The sequence below is a fragment of the Arvicanthis niloticus genome, chromosome 7 (assembly GCF_011762505.2).
Source record: "Arvicanthis niloticus isolate mArvNil1 chromosome 7, mArvNil1.pat.X, whole genome shotgun sequence".
Lineage (NCBI taxonomy): Eukaryota > Metazoa > Chordata > Mammalia > Rodentia > Muridae > Arvicanthis > Arvicanthis niloticus.
Window position 1 is genome coordinate 36,656,437 of NC_047664.1, and position 23,828 is coordinate 36,680,264.

Here is a 23,828-nt window from a genome sequence, read left to right on the forward strand (position 1 = left end):
CACCCAGAAGTACCATCACAGGTTAGGACGTGTCGGGCCCCGCTTCTCCACACACACTTTGGGTTGCAGCAAAGCCAACAGAAGCTTAGAGTCCCCTTCCCTTCAAACAAAAGGCCTGGGGAAGGAGATCACCTGCACATGGCCAGAACTATGCTCCCCAGGTAAGCACTCCTAGGCTGTGTTGATTAATTCATTTGTCAAGGATTCAGGGGACCAAGGTGACAACCACAACACACACGAGCAAACATGGGTGCGGGAGTTGACAGAGCTGCCCCACCTCACTGGAGAACCCTCCTAGGTTTCTAGGCAATGTGAAAGCACTGCCCCCCCCCCCCCCCCCCCCCCCGCCTCAACTCCGGTGTTCTCACATTCCTGCCTGCCTTCCCTAAGTAGATCATGCTGGAATCAGCCACAGGAGTCTGGAGGGAGTGCAGAGGCCTGGAGGTGGGCAAACATCACTAGGAAGGAGCAGGCAGGGAAGCTCAGACCACAGGAAAGGGAGACAAAGCGGGAGGGAGAAATACAAGAGGGTGCAGCTGCATCCTGTGCTCTGCCATACCCTCTGGTGGTTCCCCGCTTTACCCTGGGCAGATTTATATATAAATAGATTAGCTGTTTATACCTTTTTCCAGTGCTAGGGATCAAACCCAGAGCCTAGTGCACGATAGTGGAGCACTCTATTACTGAGCTTCCTTTGTCAAGGAAAACGGAAGAAACTTTAAATGTAATATGATTCACACTCACAGTGCGTCATTCTTCATATACAGCTCTGTGGCTTTTAGGACATTCACCGGGCTGTGTGCAAACATCTAACCTAACTGCAACAAAGATTCAGAGGCTGAGGGTCCTAGTACCTCACCTGGGCAACACAGTGGAGCTGGCCCTGATGGCGAAGGCACTGGTAAGCCAGCCCTGAGGGAGAGAGAGAGAGAGAGAGAGAGAGAGAGAGAGAGAGAGAGAGAGAGAGAGAGAGAGAGAGAGAGAACTGGCACAGACCCTTGATGCCTGCTGCAGCACTTGGGAGAGTGGGCACTGCACCTCAACTGTCCTCTGGAGGTGTGGGTGGGCAGGAGAGCAGGAGAGATGACCCTGCCTCCTGCCTGGGGTGGCATTGTCAGGTGGCCTAGCCAGCGCAGTGCTACAGAGCTCTCCCTAGTGGTGAGGATAAGAGAGAGCCAGGGGGCTGATCAGTGAGCTAACTCGCTGGCCCAGATACAGGGACTTGAGTTGACCCACCCCAAAATCTATGTCATCTGCACACTGTTGGGACACGTGAAAGGGCCGGTCTTGCCAATCTGAAACTGCAGGATTTCCACGACACAGGGCAACAACAGGATAACCAGGAGGAATGCCAGTGACGATCCAATATTGATGTCACAGAATCCAGAGAGCTCGAACCAACCAATGACTCATTGCAATGAACATTTCCAAGATGTGTGGACAGAGGGGTACACTGTGGGACACACTGTGACACACCACAGCTTCCACACGAGATATTTTCTATGCTTTGTTTTGTTTATTTTGTTTGTGTGTGTGTGTGGTTTTTTTTAATGTGGGGGGAGGTTGCCAGGGTGAAGAGCAGATATGAGTGGGACTTGGGTGCATGATGTGAAACTCACCAAGAATCAATTAAAAGTTCAAAGAGATCAAACAGATTCAGACACTGCTTTAGCTAAAAACCACAAAGTTTCTACTCAGGACCTTTGAGGTCCAGTGAATAACTGAGTGGGCAAACACATAGCACCTCTGCCCTCATCTCCTCATCTCTGCTTTCATCCTGTAGCTGTCTTCTTTGTTGACTTCATCACTGGGGAAGATTCTGGCTCATCTCCCTCCATAGCTCTGTTTCAAGTGTCTATCTAGGGGCTGGAGAGAAGGCTTCCAGGGGGCCTAAGTTTGGTTCCCAGCATCCATTCTGGGCAGCTCACAAAGCCCATAACTCCCTCTCCAGGGAGATCTAACCCCTCTGGTCTCCAAGGACACCTGCACTCATGTGCACATACCCTGACACAGATTCATGTGTACACACACACACACACACACCAGAATAAATTTAAGAATATATAAAAACTGGCAATACAAAGTTTATTTTCCTCAAGCAAGAATGGTTCCACCCTTCACCCAAAGTGCCATGGGTTAGCCCATGTTGGAAACTGAAGTTAATCATGTCAAGGGAAATTATGTGTCCCTTCAAGCAATGAAAGTTTTTCTGAAGCCAGAGGAACCTTGAAGAACTTAAGCCAAGAAGTGACCAAGCAGATCACAGTTTAACCAAGAATGCCTAACTATGCATAATTTTTTCAAATGGGGTCTTATGTAGCTCAGGCTGTCCAGAACTGGCTATATAGCCACAGGTGACCCTGACCTTCCTACCGTCCTTCCCAGGTTTCCCAAGTGCATGGATTACAGGTTTGTGCCATGTCTAGGTAATACACATACCTCTTTTCCCACCTCCAAGTTTGTTACTGCCTTGTACAGCCTCACGATCTTATTAGCTCATAGAAGATGGGATGGATACAGACTGGATAACAAAATCCTTTTCTGTCTCACCAATACTGTTGTGTGTGGTGTGTGTGTTTGTGTGTGCATATGTGTGGTGTGTGTATGTGTGGTGTGTGTGGTATATGGTAAGTGTATGTGGTGTGTGTGGTGTGTGTGGTGTGTGTGTGTGGTGTGTGTGGTATGTGTATGTGATAAGTGTGTGTGGTGTGTGTGTGTGGTGTGCATGTTTGGGGTGTGTGTGTGGTATGTGTGTGGTCTGTGTTTGTATGTGTATAGTGTGGTGTGTCTGTGTGTCTGTGTGTACCTGTGTAGTGTGTGGTGTGTGTGTGGTATGTGTGTGGTCTCTGTGTGTGTTTGTGTATATGTGTGTAGTATGTGGTATGTGTTTGTATATGTGTAGTGTGTGTGGTGTGTGTATGTGGGTTGTACGTCATGTGTGAAAAGACACATGATGAAAGATTTTCTGTTAACAACACATGAATCGGTCCATCTTACATTGTATAGTTGAATTGCATTTGTTGGGACTCTGTGGACTTGGGCTGATTGGATGCATGAACTGAGGGAAGACCTGCCCTGAGGCAAGGCACATGGAGGACACGTGATGCTTGGAGGGTATAAATAGGATTCCATGGAGCTCATACAGCCAGCTGTGCAATGCTTGTGGGTCTTCACTGATCTTTGTTTCCCTGAGAGAGGCACAGCTGAGAACTTCTGGTGTTCCTGCTGGTCCTTCCTGCTGACTCGAGCTGAGGCTGAGGCCTGGCTGTTTCTACTAGGTCATGTCACTGCTGTTGCTAACCTGACTCTACCGAACTGGACTGCTGGTGTATCTGTGAGGAGTTTGCGAGTAGATCGAGTTGCTCACCTGTGAACTGAACTGACGATTTCCAGACAGCACAGATACAAGTTGCTCCAAAGAACCTTTCTAAACAGGTCCACTTCCCCCACATCCTTTCACCCACCTCTGGTGGGTGGTGCGCTACAAGAGAGGTTAAAGCATTTAAGAGCCATTATTAAAAATAAGATTTTAAAAAAATTACAGGTGGTGCAAGGGCTATGGGACAAGACAGTCCAGTGAGAACAAGCCACAGAGGCAGGATGTGAAGCAGGATCAGACTGCCTTTTTCTGCCACCCTGGGCAGCCTCGAACATCTGGGGCCAGTGAGCTTGGCCTCCTGGACTTCAATCTATGAAGTGAAGTTTTTAATGGGGAAAATGGACTCTATTTGGTCCCTGTGAGCTGAGGGACGTCTGGCCTAACACTGCTCCTCTGTGGAGGAAAGTAGAGATCACAAGGCCATGGGAGAGCATCTCAGTTCCTGGTTGACCTGGGCTACTTTTTTTATGAAGCTAAAGAGCTTGTCCCTTCCACCTTCCACAGGCCAGGTGGACTCAAATTCACGGTGTTCGGCTGTTGTTGTTTGCGGTACTGGGATTGAACCTAGGATCCTGCACGTGCTAAGCAGATGCTCTAGCACCAGGCTGTATCCCTTGTCTAACTTCTCAAGTTCACATATTGCCTTGTTTGCTTCTTTCTTTCTTTCTTTCTTTCTTTCTTTCTTTCTTTCTTTCTTTCTTTCTTTGTTTTTCAAGACAGGGTTTCTCTGTCCTGGAACCCACTCTGTGGACCATGCTGGGCTTGAACTCCCAGAGATTCACCTGCCTCTGCCTCTTAAGTTTTGCTTTTTCCTCATATGCTGTGTCTCAGGACAGGTCTTTTCCTGCCCCAAGCCTGAATCTCCTCATCTGTAACTGAACATAGGGTTTCCTGCCACTGACAGGTCTGGGCAAAGAGCAAGTTTGAAATAAACTAACCTTTCTCTAGGCTGTAAAATCCCTGATTCCCTCTGTCCCATGCTGAAGCTTCACCACACAGTCCTTGACAGAGGCCCACTGTCTTCTCTCAGAAGGCTACGAGGACACAGCAGGGCAGCTGACCTGGGTACCTGCCCCAGTCTGCCATTAGACACTTTTTTTTAAAGATGCTAAACCTCCATCTCCTGGCCTATAAAATGGGACTTCATCTCTATCTGCTTCAGGGTGACTCACAAGGAGCTGCGCAGACTGTGGAGGGATGGGCATGGAACATAGCCAAAACCTGCTCTGAGCACAGTGACTCTGTTGTGTGCCTTTCAATTTCATGAGCTTGGCTGGGTGAGGATCTGGGGGTGGGTGGGCATAGAGGGCTTTTTCCAACTGTCACAAAAACAACCCTATAAATAAGTGTCCCAGCTGCCTTCTCCCAAAGGCTGAGGACTTTCACAAGGAGGTAACCTCGGAAGAGTAGGCCTTGCCTTGTCTGCACCCCCTGGATAGAGGAGGCCTCAAGATTCCCAGCACCTTATTTGAAGAGCTTAGATCTACAACCTCCTATCAAAAATGTCACCCCACCCCTGACAAATTACGTGCTTACAGCCATTTCATAACTTACATTGAAGTACAATTTATTGACATCTATTAACATGATCTGATGTCTGCACAAGTCATGTTCCCCTGACTCCCCTTTGGCCCCAAACACCCTATGGCCACTCATATCACATTCCTCAGCCCAGAGGAGTGTCCCCATCAGGTCACCCCACCCCAGTCCTTCCATGGTCAGTTCCTTGAGCCATAGCTCATTCTTTTCTGAGTGTGCCCTGCAGATTTGGTCCCCGCCCCCACAAAAACATCAGAAGACAGTATGCACATTTGACTTTTGATCATCAAGGTCACTTCTGCCTCCCTCAGTGCGAGCAAGCTTCCTGTTGGCAGAGTTGGATCAGCCCAGGATGCTTACGGTCCCTAGGGCCTGCAGTGCCAGGTGCTGGACAGATGCTCTGTAAATGCTAAAGAATGAATGAACAAATGAAGGCAGAATTTTTTTTTTTTTTTTGTAGAAAAGCATCAGGTTTTTTGTTTGTTTTGTTTGTTTGTTGGCTGGGGATATAGCTCACAAGTAGAGGGCTGGTGTAGCTTGTGCAAGGACCTGAGTTCTAACAACAGAAACACACACACTTAGGAGGAGGAGGAAGATGAAGAACTGAGAAGAGAAAGATGGAGGAGGAAGGAGGAGGAGGAGGGGGAGGAGGAGGGGAAGAGGAGGAAAAAGAGGAGAAAGAGGAGAAGGAAGAAGGTGAAAGAGGAGGAGGAGGAGGAGGAGGAGGAGGAGGAGGAGGAGGAGGAGGAGGAGGAGGAGGAGGAAAGAAATAAAAAGTGACATTCTACCAGGGTATCCAACCTGACCCTACAAGTTACATGAAGTCCAGAATTGCTATGAACCTGGCCAAACATGAAACCCATAAAGTTGTGTGAAAAGTTCTCCAGGTGTTTTCTGTGGGATTTTGGCTTGCTTTTGTATCTCAGTTGGCATGATTCTCAGTCATGAACTTTGCAGATGATAACATCATGTTGCAATGTCTGAGGATTAGACAAGCCTGCAGGAGTGAGGGTTTGCTGAGCGAGGGTTTGCTGAGCGAGGGTTTAATCTCACAAGACTTCCTGAGTTCTCAATGCCCTGTCCACTTCCCAGGCAGGTTCCAGAGCTGTTGGTATCTATAGCTCACTCCACATGCCTGCTTCCTACCCCTGTGGTCCCAGCAACAGGTGTCTATCTGTCTCTGTGATGGGAGAATCAGTTGTCCTTGTACACAGGGAAGGTCTATCTCCATTACCAGCAAGAACTACTAATGAGTTTGTGCTGACGGCAAAAGTTGGCTGTGGGTGGTTGGAAGGGCAAGGGTCAGGGTTCAAGTCCAGAGGCCTCCTATTTTAATGACAAGAGTCATTCTGGGAGCTCAAGACAAGAAATGAGATGAATGAAGTCAAGGTTTTCCTAATCACAGTTAGCAGCAACCCTTTCAGTCTGTCAAAAGATGTGGGGAAGTGATCCCAAGAAGCTGGGTTGCTTCAGGGAAACAAGAGGGGTTCCTATGCTTCCACATTGTGAACGCAGGAGCAACCCTGGACTTGGAAAATATCTTGTGACTCTTGCCTAACAGCCACAGGCTATCTCTTTGGATCCAGGAAAATCATAGATTTTTTTTTTTTCCTTCTTGACAGTCTGCATAAGCTAATCTTAGGCAGGAATTTCTCTTGGCACTGCCTCTTGGCATTTAACCCCTATTCAGACTCTAAACCTTGACTGTAAATAGTCCAACTGGTCCAAGTACAGTGGCTAGGGGCTTCCCTGAAGAGCTCCCTCACCTTTAAGGTTTACCGTTTTTCTCCTTTAAGATGTCTTCAATAATGAAGACATCTACAAGCGGAGAAAACCGAAGATGGGATCTTGAAGCAGGAAAGGGCGAGGCCTGACTTCTTGCTTGCAAGGTGCCTTGACAAGGTGATGTCTGCTAAGGTGTCTAGGCTGATGGCACTTTGAAGTAAGGCCTCCCTTTCTAGAGCATCTATCTGATCATTAATTCCAGGGACATTGGCCCATCAGCACAGAAGGACAAACAAAGAAGGTAACATCAGTAACCTACGTCAGTGTCTCAGTGTCTGAGCCACCCTGCATGGGACTCAGGTCTTCTGTCCCAGCCAGAGGCCCAGGAGGGAGCAGTGCGGGACAGCCTAAGCTCTTAGGCCTCAGGTCATGGCATCTCTGAGCCAGTCCACAGAGGCACACTGGATCAAACTCAGCAGCATCTGCTGTTAGGTTCAGTACACCCAGTGGGCTGGCTGACTATCCATGTATGCCAGGAGGGCCAGCCTTTGAGATATCACATGCAACAAGCTATCACCTGCTGGCTCCTGGGTCACACGGAGAAGCCATGTTGGTAGCTACATCTCTCTCGTTAGACATGCAGATGGATGGAAAACTGGAAGACTCTCTAAGAAGCAAGTTAGAGACCAGGCCAAATCCCCAGAATGATTCACCCTGCCCTCTAGTACCTGTGCCTCCCTGCTGCTTAGCTTTGGTCCTGAGTTCCACCCAGGCCAGGCATAGTGGTGTCTATATGCAACACTAGCATTTAAGACACTGAAGAAGGTAGACTAATGCTAGGCCAGCCTGGGCTACATAGTGGGCTTGATGATGGCTTTTCCTGGGCAACTGCCTTAAGAGGGGAAATGTCAAAATTGAGTATCAGTAGGATCCTACGGGTGTGTGTATGTGCAGGAGGTGCACGTTTGCATGTATGTGTGTCTCTTCATTAGACTCAGCAGCCTGTTCAATCTCATAGAGCTGAGTGCGACTTTTCCTCTGATGGTTCCCCCTCTGTGTCCTGTCTCTCCATGGCTGCTGTTCCTTCCAAAGGAGGGGGATTTTGAAAGGCCTTGATGCTCTGCTTCAGCTGGGGCCTCTTCCCGCTTCACAGTCTGCCCAGCTGCCTCCAGCTAGCCCTTCCCATCCTTGCTGACCTCCAATTAGAGAGAAGCTATCCTGCAGCTGTGCTTCCTGTGGGGAACCAGACATGGATTTCATGTACCCAATCCCAGCAGGGATATCAGGCATGGCTGAATCCTGGGTGGGTGTCTTCAGGAGAGTGAGAACAAGAGGCAGGGTCCTTTCTCAGTGGATATGTGATGTCACCTTCAGCACCATTCTCTGGGTACAGGGGATGAAAGTGCTGGTCTGTGTCTGAGTGGTCCCAAGGGAGGCTGAGATGGAGATGAGGGTTGGAGATCTCTACAGCCATCTTCAGCCTCATCCTGCCTGGGGTGCAAGGGGTAGGGGCATGTGAAGGAGTTGGATGGAGCGGGGTCAGAGGTGGCTAGAGTCTTCACTGTCCTGAGGAGGGCTCGATGACCCGAGGCCCTGCAACTTCTCCTCACAGGCCTTGTCTGGAAGAAGCACCTCTGCAGTGTAGCCAACCTTCTTGGTATGCAGGAGGCTATAGGTGTTGTCAAAGCGTAGGACATCTGCAAGAACAGAGAGGTGACAAACAGCATTAGGTGACAAACAGCATCCCCTGTGATGTTGGGAACAGGCTGACCAGGCCCATGGGTAGGATGTATTCATCAGCCACTGCCCTGCCCCTGGCTCACTGCTTGTGACCCCCTCCTGGGAGCATAGTGATCACAGCAGGAGTGTGGACCCTTCTGGATCTCCAGTGTCACAGTAGCATTTCACAGTTCCCAGAATCCCTCCTAAGAGCAGCCTCTGGAGAAAGGTCACCATCCCCATTACTGTGGTTTGTGTAAGTGCGTTTAGAAGTGCCCTGTTGAAGGCTTGGTCCCCAGGACAGCATTGTCAGAAGGTAGTGGGGCCTCAGGAGGAGGACTCACAGGTCTCATATCCAGCCTAGGCTTTCCTTAAGCTTCTGATCCTCTTGGCTCAGCTTCCTCAAGTGCTGGGATTACAGGTGTGTGCCAGCACACTTGGCCTCTCTCCCTTTCCCTCTTCCTTCCTGGCCTGGGACATAGGTGGTTTTGCTCTTGGTGTCCTTGCCATGCTGTGCCAACCTCACCAGAGCTCCAAAGCAATAAGGTCACTGGATCTTGGACTAGAATCTCCAAAGGTGTGTGGTATGGTAATATCCCCTCCCCCATCCCCTTTCTTTGCCTAAGCCTTGGGAATTTTGGTGCAATATGAGAAGGTGGCTAGACACTTGACCATACTGATTCTGGTGAAACCAACATCAGTTCTAGCCACCTCTTTGGGATGTTTGGAGTTCAGACAACTGGGCAGGCCCCTTCTGGGGATCTCTGACAAAATCATGGATGCTTAGTTAGCTGTCTCTTAGCTCTGAGCCCTGGCTATTGTGCAATGCATCTCCTCCCTCACATCTATACTCCCTGGGAGTTGGACGTAGAGGGAACCCAGAAAGCCCAGACTGGCCCAAGATAGCTGCCTTTCTTACTATCACAAAGACAACTGCAGGAAAACTTGAAGCTCTTACAGACTCCAGCCTTCAGGCAGGTGAGGCTCCCATCCTCAGGCACCATGTGGGTGTTGTAGCGCTGGCTGGGCAGCACCTCCACCATCTCTCCGGCCTTCTGCCTCTCCCCCATCCTGGTCTTCAGGAAAATTCCAAAGCCAATGTCTCCACCATCTGATGCAAACTGCCACCTGGAACAGATAAGCGTCCCCTGACGACCTCCTGCGTGGGCTGGGAGGCCCTTCCAGCTGTGCCCAGGTGTGTGGTAGTCACTGTCCCTACCTGAGCACACAGCCTGGGAACAGGATCTCATTCTCCACCTGATGGGAGGAGCCTCGGCCCACAACCACAGTGTGCTCATACTGTGGCCTCTCCTGACTGCTCTGGTAATAGCGCTTGGGCACGTCGCCCCCATAGTTGATCTGTGAGCCAGAGGTGGGCAAGTTAACAGTAGGCCATGGTAGTCTCCTCCATCCCCCTCCTCTGGGCATTCTGTACCTTGGTCAGGCACTTGGGGTTCCCATCAGGATCAGTCATAGTCCCCCCAAATTCCATAGGCAGCTGGTCAGGGCTCATAAACTTGAGAAGTTCTTGTTTCCAGTTACCTGTTTGAGGAACAGGTGCTTCTGAGGGGCTCTAGGAGGCCAGCTGAGAGCCCACAGAGGGGACTGCTTGCTCCCCTGAGTCTACGCAGCACATTCAAGAGCTTGCCTTCTGGCTCTTAGGCAACAATCTGGACCTGGAAGCCCACTCTGTGTGCTGATGTGGCCAGGCCATGGCTGTGAGGAGGATGTCCCAGGTGAAGGTGGCCTTTGGCAGCAGTCTCTGTTTTCCAGACAGGCACAGAGCTGGCTCTAGCTGGGGGCCACGGGCCAAGACGCTTACCTCCCAGAATCACGATCTTCTTTTGTGTCACCTCTCCCATGAATGACTTGACCAGGTTGAAAGCCACTGGGAAGAGCTTGGGAGCTAAAACACACAGAGCCCCGTCAGGAAGGGGAACAAGAGGAATCACTGCTGCCGAAAGCTACAGCCATGGTCATGCGCTGGGTAGGAGTTGCTCAGATCTGGATTCTGCCATGCCCTGCTGTGTGAGCTTTAGTTAAGGACTTCCATCTCAGTCTTAGGGCTGTCAGCCTTAAAGTAATGGCATGGTACTTGGTTCTTAGCACTCAACAGTGTCCCATAATCTAGTTGCAGGGTACTGGGCATAAGCTGGACCATAGCCCAATCACATAGCCATGGTGATTCCTTGAGGACACCCCTTCCTTTCCCACCTCAAGGTTTTGCTAGGTGACCTTAGAGTCCTTTGGGGTGAGAGTAGGTGGGGGAATCTGCTTTAGATTCCCTGTCCTACCCCAAGGACACCAGCTCACCCAGTGAGCACTTTTGTGGGCCAGGTTTTGTTCATACTCTTCTCACTTGGCGTCTCAGCTGTCTCACAAGGGGTGGGTGCCATGGTGTCCCCACTTCACAACATGAGAAAGCTGAGCCTCAGTGAGATGAAACTGACTTGCTCGAGATGTACGGACCCAGGTCATCTGGATCTCGGGGATTTGGGATGGCCACTGGAGACGAGAACCATCCTTCCTCACAGTATGTCTATCAGCCAGTTTGGCCCATGGCCACGGGCCCAGTCTACACTGAGGTGAGCAAGAGAACAGCAACAAACATTTAGAAACTAACATGGCTGCCACATACCAGGGCAGGGTGTTGCCGCACTACAAAAATACCAGTCTGTGAAAGAACGGAGTTAAAAACACAAAGAAAAACCTTGTTCCCTACACAAGATGATTCAGATAAGTTCTAACTCTAAGGCTTCTTTACCATCGCCCCTCCTCAGTCTCCCTTCCCAAGGCACCAACTCACCTCGAATAACAATTAAATTTTTCACTGTCTCAGGATAATTTGCTTCCAAGATGGCAAAAAACTGTGAAGTTAAAGTCACATCAGTCATGGCTGTGCCCAGCACCTTGGGTACCCAGACTTCTGCATTTCTGCTGCAGCAGCAAGAGACCCACCGGAGCCTTCCCCATGATACAGCAACCTCCTCTGGACTGTCCTTGCTCCTCCCCTTTCTCCTTCCCCTCCTCACCCCCTCCTCTTCTTCCTTCTCCTAGGATGGTTCCATGAACAGCATCTCAAGGCCAGGCTGGTGCACAGGTTCCCTGGAGGCTGTCTCTAGTTTCCATGGATGGGGAGTTGGTGTACGTGGTGGGTCTCTCTTGGCCTGGAGCTGTTGCTGCCGCCTTACCTGCTGGTAGACCTCCACCGCGGGCTTCCATAAGTGCCTCAGGCTCAGCCCTTCCACATCGAACACCATCACCATCCTCTCAATCTTCTTGCCCAGCTGCGTGGAACAGACCAGGCACACTGCTTAGATCTTGATCCACCCAGGACAGCCTGGCCATCCCTCTCCTTCTCCTTGCCTCCCACAACCCATGGCAGAGTGGATGTCAAGCCCATGGCATGTCCCAGATGGTATTCAGCTAGGATGTGAGGGGACGTTGGCTCTGAGCCCTAGCAGAGGCTGTAGGCTCTTCAACTATCATCACAGTTTGCTCAATGCTGTCCTGGTATGTGACTAAACCATGATTGGGGGTTGATAAGATGGCTCAACAGGTAAAGGTACTTGCTGCCAAGACCAATGACCTGGGACCCATGAGATGGAAGGAGAACTGGTTCTCTATCTCCATACATGCACCATGGCAAGTGCTGGGCTCATATTTCAGATTCACAAGACCAATAGGGTTGCCTTCTGCACTGGATTCACTCTGAAAGATGCAGAGGTAAGAGGGCCCTCTGGGTCAAGAGACAAGACCTGTCCAGGGGAAAATGAGGCCTTCTTGGAATAGAAGCTGCACTGTTTTGTTTTGTTTTGTTTTGTTTTGTTTTGTTTTTTTAAGACAGGGTTTCTCTGTGTAGCCCTGGCTGTCCTGGAACTCAATCTGTAGACCAGGCTGACCTCGAACTCAGAAATCTGCCTGCCTCTGCCTCCCAAGTGCTGGGATTAAAGGTGTGTGCCACCACTGCCCGGCTCAAAGCTCCATTCTTGAGGGTTTCATGTATATATGCTTGTTTGCTTTTCAAGAAAGGATCTCTTTGGCCTCAAACTCCACCTTCCTCTGTTTCCCAAGTACTGGGATAAAAGGAATGTGCTACCAGATCCAACTCTACATATATATTTTTTATGTTTAAATATCTGTCTGTCTATCTGTCTGTCTGTCTATCATATCTGGCAGGTGTGTGTATGTGTGCATGTGTATACCACAGTACCACAGTGCTTGTATGGAAGTCAGAAGACAGCTTGCAAGAGTCAGTTCTCTCCTCCCACCATGTTAGTTCCAGGAATTGAGCTCAGGTTGTCAAGCATGGTTATAAGTGCCTTTACCCTCTCAGCCATCTCACTGGCCCAAGGGTTTCATATAGATATACATACATATATGTGTGTATATATATGAATAAATTCTATATGAATACATGAACATTTATATATAATAAATATATTCATATATAAAATATATGAATATGCAAAACATATGGTGATATATGATATATTACCTCTATGATATATAATACATATAATTATATATATTAGTAACTCTGTAGTCTCTCCTTGAGTCCCATGTGGGAAGCACAAAGTCACCGGTTGGCCATCAGTTTTCCCAGTTAGACAACCGACAGAAGTAACTAGCTTTTCCATGAGCAAAGCTGGTTATTCCAAGAAATCCTGGGAAGAGAGCTAAGGGCTCTCACTACACCCATGGTCAGTGTCAAGGCCTGGCTTTTTATGTGGTTGCTGCGAATCTGAAAGTCATCTTTATGTTTGCTCAGCAGTCACTTTACAAACTCAGCTAGAAGGAAGACAGACATTAGTGACCTCAATTGCAGAGTCTGTTTCTCTCTCTCTCTCTCTCTCTCTCTCTCTCTCTCACACACACACACACACACACACACACACGCTGATGCTCACTGAGGAATTAAAAAGGGAGAAAACCACACTGAGAGCTGGTGAGCTTTAGAGAGACAACGTGCTAATCACTGCTGAACACAGTGTCCCATTTGGACACACCAAGGCCACCATACACCCTACCTGAACTTCACCACTCACCTTTTGACTCTGCAGCTCACACTCATGGAGAAGTATCTCACAGACTTTGATACGCTTCCGGATCATGTCCTGCTTAGAAGCCGACATAAGGAGCCCCTTGGGGTCCATTGTCCCAATGATGTCAAACCACACAGGGCAGCCTTCGTAGTCATAGCCACACAGACCACCAGAGTCATAGAGCTGGACCACCTGGAAACATGGACAAAGTCCTGACTCAAACCAGTCTGCACTGCGCCATCCAGTGGTGAGATGGGGAAGGGGCATCGGCAGGCCTAGTGGATACTGCAAAGGGCTCACCTCTGGGGGCTGCCATGTGAGGATGTGGTCCAGGTCATGCTGATTACGGAACTCCACATGCTGCAGAAACATGCAGGAGCTGCAGAATCTGTCTGTCCCCAAAGTCACCCCAAGTACAAGGGACGCAAGGCCAGGTCTCTCTGCTCACAGCCACAAGACTCTACCAGAGCGTTCTTGGGCTCCACAGAACTGGGGATGGAGGTGGGAAAAGGGCTTAAGGAGGAGGGGCTCAGGCTTTGTTCAGAAAAGGACCCAGGAGGATGGAAAAAGAAATCTGAGAAGGGACAACCTTTGCTGGCCAGAAACCTGATCAGCATCGGGGAGGCAGGACACAGGGATCCTTACCTTCCTGAGCATGTCCTCAGATTGCTTAAGGTCAAAGTTCCGAGCTGCAAAAACATGGGGAAAAGAGGCCAAAACTAGAATGAGCTGGTTATAGGGGATCGGCAAGATGGCTCAGGAGGTATAAAGTGCTTGCTACTCTTAGGTCTCAAACCAGGAACAAAAGGCTGAGGTGACTACTTAACATACCAAAGTGGACTTAGATGCCAGGTTCTCCCAGTATCCCTCAGTTCCTTACCTGTCACAGGGTATGGCTGGCATAACTTGCTCCTACCCTAAGTTTCTCTAGCCCAGAGGATGGGCTGCCCTTCCCTATATAATCCAGCCATTTTGGTTACCAGACCTTTTTGGTCTACCCTTTACTCTCATGGCCTCTTGGTCTGGCTCTCCCTTCTCCGTCTCCTCACATGGCCTGGCTCGGGGTCATGTTTACTCTGGACTCACTCAGTTGTCTCTGCCTCTGGCTCTGTGGTCCCTTCTATAACCTTTCTCCTCCACCATAGCTGGGAACAGTCATGTCATTTTCTCTTTTTTTTGTTTTGTTTTGTTTTTTTCATCCAGCCACCAAGCCTGATGGCCTGAGTTTGATCTCTGAAGCCCACATGATAGAAGGAAAGATTCCAGTCTGCAAACTTTTCTGGCCTCCATATGCATTGGTTATGTGAGTTCTCCCCCCCCCCCAATAAATAACAAATAAAAAATATAAAAATGATTTAGAACTGTTAGGATGAACTGATCCCCAAAGGCTAATGAGGACAAAATTAGGGTGCTCTCATTTTTCCTGATACCCTCAGAATGCACTCTGGGTCTGGAAATTTTGTGTGTAGTGTATGTGTTTGCTCATGTGCATGTGTGTGCTCATGAATGTGGAGGCCTGAGGCTGATGTTGGATGTCTGATGTCTGAGGTTACACACAGACCATGCTGGGTCTTGATGTTTATATGAGAGAAGAAACTTGGTTTGCATGTTTGCTCAGCACATACCTTAATGAAATCTGGCATCTCTCTAGTCCTGAGAGATACACACACACACACACACACACACACACACACACACAAACACATATATATGTGTATATATATATGTATATACACACACATATACATGTATATATAAACGTACATATATATGTGTATGTATATATATGTTCCCCTCTGTGTGTAGCCATGGCTGTGCTGGGACTCATTCTGTAGACCATGAGGCTGGTCTCAAACTCAGAGATCTGCCTGCTTCTGCCTCCTAATTGCTGGGATTAAAGGTATGTGCTATCTCCCAGCAGACCTTAGATATTTTTTGAGGATCTTTATCCATGAAAGTCTCTGCAGATGTGATTTCTGGTTCTGTACCTCTTGAAACTGAGATAGAGTTCAAGCAATGCTCCTGCCTCAGCCTCCTAAACATCTGGAACTACAGGCATGCCTCCCACTCACAGCTGCAGTCTATTTTGATAAATGCTTCAGCAGCTTCTTTTTAATGCTACTAGCTCGCTATCAAATTTCCTACTAATGGAGCTGAAGTGCGACGCACCATCACAGACGTCCAAGTGGAAGGTGACTCTCCTGCCTGGCAGCCTTTGCTGTGTTCATGAACCACTTCAAGAAATGACCTCAGAGGACACTCACACAGCCGCTCCTCTGACAAGGCATTGACTGCACACACAGGCAGCCCATCCCACTCCTCAGCAGCTTCACCTGAGCCCGAACTGTCTCCTAAGGGCTCCAGTCCCACAGCCAGAGACCAGACAGTCGTAAGCAGTGGCTTCTCAGTGTGAGTCACTACACATGTCCGAGAACAAGCCCCCAGGTTTACAGCCCGTCCTTTCCTCCACCTATGTGTTTATTAGTGTCTCCTGCATCAGTGCTGGGCCATCGAATGGTCCCCGCCATCTCTGAACTTCTCAGCATGGCAGTCACTAGCCATATGTGCCTACTGAGGAACGCAGCGTAGCTACTGAGACGAGGGTCTAAAGTCTTAATTTAATCTAGTTTTGATAGTTAAATATGTCTACAGACTACCAAATTGAATATTTAGGCAGCCCTAAATATATTAGCATTTAAAGGTTTTGTTCATTTGGTATGTGTGGATCTTTTCTGCTCTAAGCTAAAATTCTAAAAGTTTTATAGGTTTAGCGGCTCGTTTGAGTTATACCTGAGTTTTCATCATATTTAATAACTGGATATTGCTTTATATAGGAATACTACAAGCTTTTGTTAATCCCCTCGTCTTTTTTTTTCTTTCTTAAAGCCTAAAATTGTTTGTAAAATAAAGTTTCTAAAAATAGTTTTTTAAAAACAGAGAGAACAACAGGGAGTGGAGGAGCAGCCTCCGGGACAAGGCTTACTTCCGGGAGGCCTGGTAACCTCATATTTGGCTCAGCACCTTGAAGACAGGGATCAGCACCCCACCCACAACACAGCAGAAGAAAGTAAGGCTGAAAGGCCAGCTTCTCACCAGGGCTCTGCTGGCACATGTGGAGCTGGGATTTACTCACAAACCCATCTTGTTTGTGCCCACCTTCTGGGATGGTTTATCTAAAGTGCAAACTCTATCCTGTGAGTTAAAATTATTCCCCCCGTCCCACAAGCCCTGTGCCATTTCTGGTATTACTTTTCCAGACTGCTGTGACTTCTAGAAGCCCCTCTCTACCAATACTTTAGCCCACTTCTCTGTTTGTTTGATGCCCCAGAGGACTGAAGGCAGACCCAAGTTCTAAAGACAGTGTTCAAGGCCAAGCTGGGGAGGCCCTGGGCTCTGCTGAAGCCAAAGGCATGGTGTAAAAGTATTAGGAGACTCGGACAGACACAGAACAGATTCACTAAAGAAAATACATGGTTAGTAGAAACAAGGTGAACAGCTCTGAGAGAGGGGCGGTTGCCCCCTGAGAGGAAATGGGAGTTAGAGGTAAGGGGAGTTACTTAGTTGTCCTGCCGGGCTCCAGATCAGGACAGATCAGCACGTTACTTACAAAGCAGCAGATTTTACAGGACCAGTTCTTTTTCTTGAGACTGACCATTAGGAGAGGGATACATAGGTCATTTGGAGTTAGGCTCTTGTGTTTGTATAAGAAACTACAAGTCACTGGGGCCAGGCTTCAGGTTCTCAGGCTCTGACTGACAGGTTGAGGAAATGTTAGAACCAGGGACTAGATGGCTCAGTGAACAGTGTTACCACATAAGCACAAAGACTGCTTCCTGTCCTAGCACCTCTGTAATAGCCAACTGGGCCTGATGGCCCATGTGTAACCCCAAAACTTGGGAGGTGGAGACAGGATTCCCTGGGGCAAGCTGTCTAGTTAGACTAGTTAATCAGCGAGCTCTAGGTTCAGCAAGAGACCTTGCTCAATAAATAAACTGATTAAGGAAAGCAGCAATCTCTGATACCCACGTGTACTAACACATGATGCTGTGATATTTGGCCTTTTAAAGTCTACAAATAAAACTGCACACTTAGTGAGGTTAGGTCTCAAACTCAGGACAAATGGCTAACTGAGGTGCCTGTTGAAGATATCAAAATGAACTCTGGCCACCAGGCTCTCCCGGCAGCTCTCAGTACTTATAGAGTTATCCTGGCTGGCTTGCCCCACCTCCTGCCCTAAACTCTCCAGCCCAGGGGCTGGCTTCCCTTTCCTCAGCCTCTGTTATCTATATAACCTCAGCCACTTTCCCTGACCTGTCTCTAGGTGCTGTCCATCTCAAGGTTCCTAGGTATTCTTTTTGCCCCTCCCCCTCCTCTCTCACTCCCAACCCCACAGCCCAGGTCAGTTCTGACCATTCCAGATGCCTCTGGCCATGCTCTCCCTCACGCCTACAATAACCCTCCTTTACCCATCCCTACAAACAGTCATGTCCTAGTTTCTTTTCATTCATGTGACTCATGTCCACTCTGGAGAGAGAGAGAGAGGCGAAGGGTCAGATGAGTCTGTGCTGTGCTTTTGATGGTAGTGGAGCTTGGATTTCTAGCCTAGAGTGGACCAATGGAAAGCCTATACCACAGCAAGATTGTCCCCTGAGATGTCCCACCTCACTCTCTTGCTGCCTTGCTCCTTTCTCTCCTTTCCCTTGCTCTCTGCGTCTCTGACCCCTGTGACCTCACCTCGGAGCCAGCGCAGAAGGAAATAGTCATCCACCTTGGGCAGGGTGGGCAGCACATCCTGGAGGTTCTCCCGGAACTAGAAGGGAAAGGATGGATGTGATGGTCAGAGCATTCCTGGTCATCTGGGTCAGAGCCTGGGCCCTGGAAGCTTGAACGTATGAGGTGGGCATGGCTACCTGTCCTCAGCAGGCCAGTTAGTTACTAGGCAAGCTACAGTGAAAAGCTGAGGCAAGAGATTTATTCAGTGTAGCCATGATTGGAAAGAGAAACAAGAAGTCCAGTGACCCCCTACCCACAAGTGGTCCTTTGTGGTCCAGGAGTGAGGCTTAAGATCACACAAAGAGTACAAGGTGTATATAATTAAGAAGGGGTGGTTCTGCCCATCACTGGCCCATCAGTATCTGGGCTCCAGTCTGTTCTGCAAGGTGGTCTCAAGAGTTATCAGAACTGTGTGAATCGCTTCTTGGGAGGAGACAAGTTCCCCTTCTGGCTAGTACCAGAGCCTTCCCTCTTCTTTTGGTACAGAAGTACCAGAACCCCAGCCTTTTTTCCCCTCACTCCAGGGTGATTCTGATGAAGGCTAGCCTGGCAGTTCTAGACACATTACCCCAGAAATTGTATCCTTTATGGCTGGAGTTAGAGAAGAGTTACTCTCTCTGAGTTGCTCTTCCTCATCTGTGAAATGAAGGTAATGTCAAATTTGTCCAATCAAGGGCTTGAATGTGTTTAAAATAAACACGTAAACCAGGTTTGGTGGTACAAGTCTGTAGCCCTAGCACTCTGGAAGCTGAGGCAGGAGGATTATGAGTTTGCGAGTAGCCTGGGCTACAAATGGAAAGCATATCTCAAAAAGAGGAAAAAAGAAAACCTTCAGGGCTGAAGAGACAGCTCATCAGTTAAAGATAACTGGATCTTCTTCCAGAGGACCCAGGTTTGATTCCTAGCACCCATATTGAATCTCACCACCTCCACTTTGAGATCCAACATACTCTTCTTTCTGTCTCAGGCACCAGGCATGCATGTGATACACAGATATGCATGCATTCAGGTAAAACACTCATATAGCAAAACACACACAGAGAGACACAAAGACACACACAGACACACACACAGACACACACACACACACACACACACACACTTCTGTAAGCCTGGGCCTAGTACCCAAGAGGCAGGTGGATCTTGTGGGTTTGAAGCCAGCCAGCTACCCCAACTTTCTTAAAAGTAGTAATGATAATTGTTATTTTGAGACAAGGTTTTACTATATAGACCAGACTGGCCTGGAACTTGCAGAGATCATCCTGCCTCTGCCTCCCAAGGACTGGGATTAAAGGTATATGATACCATGCCTGGCTAAAAATAATAATCCCAAAATGAATAAAATGAGACTGTGTAGCTGGATACTTATTCTGCTACATCGTATTCACAGTGGAGCTCAGTGATTAGTCAGTAGAAAAAGAGGGGGAGCTGGGAGAGAAAGAAAGGAAGGGGAGGAGAAGAAGAGGAAGGGGAGGAGAAGCAGGAGGCTATGGACGTGGAGAACCGTGGATGGGTCAAAAGCTGTCCTGGGTAGCAACTTCTATCAAAAGGATAGATATTGGGTAACAACTCTAATTGTATGGGCATCTTGTTGACTGAGCATTTCTAAATATATAAATTCTTTAGATAATCATTAAGCTTTAAGAGTCTCATTTCTACCGGGTACTGCTGGGATGGCAGATATTGTCTGGGGTTCAGCCAAGCTTTGTGGATGCAGCATGGGGGATGGCTCTGCTGGCATCTCGTGGGTGCCAAGGCCTGAGTATCTAGCTAGCCAGAGCCCGGGTTAGAGCCGAGGAGCAGTGGGAACACGGTGGTTGCCCGGGAACAAGCCAGACCAGGCGCCATTTTCTAAATATCACCCCTACAAGACTGTATTTGGCTTTGTTTACATAATTAAAAAGGAATGTGTGAAAAAATTGGTCAATCGTAAAGGTAGAAATTCCTACCTTGTAACAATCAGACCATGAGCACTTGGGGCCTGATGATGCACAATGCCATATACTTACATTTACAGCCTAACACCAAGTGGCCAGTCTGGAAATAACTGGTGCTCTACAATTTACTAAAGCCAGCCTCGGTTGCAGCTAATGACCCTGCACAAGTAGCCTATGAGATGACTAACTTCCAGTTAGCTGCTGTGACAGACCAGCCCACACCACCTGAGTTGGCATGGTCTCTTCTCTGGGATTGTCTTGGTGTAGCTGTGTGTTTAACAGCTTCTCCTCTTTTGGCTCTTTTCTTTTTTGGTAAATACATAGCCATCGCTGTCACCACCACCATCCCTTATGTAAGTAGTGTGATGGTCTCCGGTGCACACCCAGTAGGATTAAAGCATGAATCCCAGCCAGCAAAGGGAGGAGTCACACCTGAAGGCAGCTGCAGCCTTGGGGGCCACAGGAAATTTTGTTGGGGGTTGGAAGGTGTAAAAAGGCCAGTGCCCCTTAAAAAACAATTACCCTGCACCCATCCTCCCCTCTAGGTGACTACTCACTTGGCCTACAGAGAAGCTGCTTTATTACAGTATCACACTGAAGACTGTGTGTCTGGAAGTATGACCACAGTGGTCCACGCTAAGCTCAGGAGGACTCCAGAAGGAAGTGATCCAGGGCACGGTAGTGCCGAGCTCTGGGCTCCATAGCCTTCCCTCCTTCCTCCTTTCTCTTCCTATACATTTTAAAATAGCAAGCATTTGTTAGTTTTAATTAGTGGAGAAAGTAGGAATGGCTCGTGGGGTTCTCTACCATAATCCACTCCCAAATACCAGATTTCCAGTTCCAAAAGAACCTTGTGCCTGCTGCCTCCTGAGACCATCAGCACTGGGAGGCTCGTCAATGACCCCTCCTGTTCCATTAAGGACTCGTTAATGGCTGAATCCCCAGGTCCTCCCTTCACTCAGGATTCTTATTTTTCCCTGTAAGGTTCTTCTTCCCCATGGGAGACACTACAAAACAAGCCTTGTTCTTCGAGACAGTGTCACTATGTTCAGGCTGGCCTTGACCACACAATCTTCTGTGTCTTTGTCTCACAAGGCTTGGGATTCCAGACTTACACCTTCAGTACCTGGCTTTCTGTCCCAATTTTTTTTGTTTGTTTGTTTGGTTTTTCGAGACAGGGTTTCTCTGTATAGCCCTGGCTGTCCTGGAACTCACTCTGTAGACCAGGCTGGCCTCGAACTCAGAAATCCGCCTGCCTCTGCTTCCCAAGTGCTGGGATTAAAGGTGTGTGCCACCACTGCCCGGCTTCTGTCCCAATTCTTAAGCTTCTCCTACAAACAAGGCTGAATGTGAACGTGGGTGGGACTCCTAAGACCTGGGCCTCCCCTCCCTGATAGCCCTTCCCTTCTCCAGGTACAGCCTATAGGAGGCTCTCAAAATCAGACCCTCTAATCCTCTATTTCTCTGTAATAATTAAAAGTAAACAAGTAAGTCTGCTAGAGAGAAGACTGGGAATCCAGGCAACAGAAACCAAACCAAACCAAACACTGTCGCAATCTGGCAGAGTTCTCCAAATCTGCCTGGCAGTAGTCACCAGGCTGGGAACAGAGGCCAGGGATGGGTGGTGGGGCGGGCTGATCTGGAAGATTAAATCTACAAACACACACACACACACACACACACACACACACACACACACCAGTAGTTGCTCAGAGGTAGAGAGAAGGGGGTCCTGACCCAGGCACTGCCACCCTCAGAACAGTGTGCAGGAGGCGCTGGCTTCAACATCCAGTCCCTACGTAAAGCTGTAGTCAATGTGGGTTCAGCTTGGCTCCCGTGCCTTCCCTCCCGCCTCACCCCTCACCCTGGTCAGAGCCTCCTGCTGCTGCGGGCTCAGGTCCCCAACTTGTCCGCTCATGGTGCTCTCTGCTAGGTCTCAGCCACCGCCACCCTCACCATTGGGCTTTACGTAGCAGGTCTGCTGCTGGTCCCGCCCCAAGGGAGAGTCCCTTTTCCTGCCCCGCCCTACCCAGTGCTCCCCTGGTTTTTGTTTTTGTTTGTTTTGTCTGCCCCAGGTCATCAAGCCTACCTTAATGGGGTAGAGAGGTGACGGGACCTCAAGAGATATCCTGAGAGTCTGAGCCCCCTCGCCTTCCGGTCTTCACACACTCAGGGTTCTGCCGCTCAAGGGGCAGGACTGACTGTAGGTGTGTGTGTGTAGAGTGGGTGTTAAGAGAGTGTTCACCTAAGGACAAGTACATGGAGCACTCCCTTCCGAGCCAAGCGGGAGGATGTCATCACTTCGGAGTCTTTTGCCTAAGGAGAGTCCTCCCCCTTCCACTCCCCCTGACCTTGAACACAGGCTGCGCTCCACAAATGTTTGCTGGCCAGGAGAGCCCTTATTTGCCAAATGGTTCCAGCCCTCTAGATGTTAGGATTAGGTAAGATGCGTCTCCTGTGTTATGCGCCTCCTGGCATGGCACACTCATTGTTACTGACACAGTTTCAAAACTATTCTGAAGGCCATCAGCATAGGCAGGAACTGCAGGATGGCCCAGGTGGTGAGTCCCTGGGAGGGATGCACCACTAGAAGGCCAGGGAGTGGGTGGGAGGCGCCAGCACTGAGTGGGCTGATCTCTCTGGGTAGAGTGAGAAAACACAGGCTGCCTTGGCATGAACTTTCTGAAACCCAGGTGTGGAGGGAGCAGGGAGGAGGTAGTCAAACAGGCCACTGAGACCTTTCCCCTCTGTCCTCCCATGGGTCAAATCAAGTTCTAGATAGGAGATGACCAAGCATGGGCTCAGGTGAGACTTTTGCCCATTGGAGAGGTGATTGGTCACAAGCAAGCATGGTCTGTGCTGAGTAGAAACGGCAAATCAGATTTCAGTGACTAAGCACCAGCAACAGTAAATATTTTATTCATTTTTCCTACTGATTACATACATATATATGCACATATATATTCATATCATCATAACTTCAGATATTCTGAAATATACAAAATACACCTATCTTTTGAAAAAGACAGGGTTCTTATGTAGACCAAGATGGTTTCAGACTCACTATGTAATCAAGAAGAATCTTGAACTCTTGATTTTCCTGCTTCCACCTCTGCAATGAAAGAATTATAGGCAGGTGCCATCATGTCGGGTATATTGGATAATTTTATATAACTTGACACAAGCTAAAGTTATCAGAAAGGAGGGAGCATCAGTTGAGAAAGAGCCTCCATCAGATTGGGCTACTGGCAAATCTATAGGACATTTTCTTAATTAGTGATAAGTGGGGGATGGCATAGACCATTGTGGGTAGTGCCATCCCTGGGATGGTGGTGCTGGGTTCTATAAGAAAGCAGGTTGAGCAAGCCATGGGAAGCAAGCCAGTAAGCAGCACCCTTCCATGGCTTCTGCATCAGCTCCTGCCCACAGGTTCCTGCCCTCTTTGAGTTCCTGTTCTGATTTCTTTCGATAATGAACTGTGATGTGGAAGTGTACGCCAAATAAACCCTTTCCTCCCCAAGCTGCTTTGGTCATATTTTGTCCAAGCAATAGTAGCCCTAACTAGGATACCTGGTTTATATGACTCTGGAGCTGGAACATAGGACAAGCCCTCTACAAACTGAGCCATTCCTCAGATGAAAAGATTCAGGGTGAACCAGTACAAAATGCATTTATTTTATTTTTTTTTATATTTTTTATTTTTTTAGACAG

General features: G+C 48.6%; 1 protein-coding gene and 2 long non-coding RNA genes across 5 annotated transcripts; 2 read left to right on the plus strand and 1 right to left on the minus strand.

Annotated features, from left to right (window-relative positions):
- Positions 1–365: 365 nt before the first annotated feature.
- LOC143443066 (uncharacterized) lies at positions 366–4,656 on the plus strand. Of its 2 annotated transcripts, none has more exons than XR_013111779.1 (3): positions 366–444; positions 768–901; positions 3,279–4,656. It is a non-coding gene; the product is annotated as an uncharacterized LOC143443066 (long non-coding RNA). The 2 variants fall into 2 exon arrangements; XR_013111778.1 differs by lacking the exon at positions 3,279–4,656 and adding an exon at positions 1,324–3,270.
- A 264-nt stretch (positions 4,657–4,920) lies between these two features.
- On the minus strand, positions 4,921–22,270 carry LOC117712717 (SEC14-like protein 4). 2 transcript variants are annotated; one of them, XM_076938223.1, is made up of 12 exons: positions 22,207–22,270; positions 18,142–18,217; positions 14,053–14,096; positions 13,708–13,767; positions 13,411–13,599; positions 11,554–11,649; positions 11,169–11,229; positions 10,185–10,268; positions 9,798–9,904; positions 9,582–9,721; positions 9,321–9,490; positions 4,921–8,340 (listed from the first exon to the last, which is right to left on the minus strand). In XM_076938223.1, exons 3-12 carry the CDS (start codon positions 14,062–14,064, stop codon positions 8,183–8,185), a joined length of 1,077 nt encoding a protein of 358 aa, XP_076794338.1. In that variant the 5' UTR covers positions 14,065–14,096; positions 18,142–18,217; positions 22,207–22,270; the 3' UTR covers positions 4,921–8,182. The 2 variants fall into 2 exon arrangements, with proteins under 2 accessions (XP_076794338.1, XP_034364710.1); XM_034508819.2 differs by lacking the exon at positions 22,207–22,270 and adding an exon at positions 21,982–22,113.
- Positions 13,530–16,327, plus strand: LOC143443067 (uncharacterized). Its single transcript, XR_013111780.1, has 2 exons — positions 13,530–13,654; positions 14,611–16,327. It is a non-coding gene; the product is annotated as an uncharacterized LOC143443067 (long non-coding RNA).
- Positions 22,271–23,828: the final 1,558 nt, after the last annotated feature.

Bases quoted from the DNA above. Each gene is read 5' to 3' on its own strand.
- LOC117712717 (XM_034508819.2), bottom strand. From the start codon at position 22,035: ATGAGCGGACAAGTTGGGGACCTGAGCCCGCAGCAGCAGGAGGCTCTG. The intron at 13,768-14,052 runs GTAAGGATCCCT...ATGTTTCTGCAG, and splicing joins CTGAGGACATGCTCAGGAAG to CATGTGGAGTTCCGTAATCA. The intron at 13,600-13,707 runs GTGAGCCCTTTG...CCATGTTTCCAG, and splicing joins TCACATGGCAGCCCCCAGAG to GTGGTCCAGCTCTATGACTC.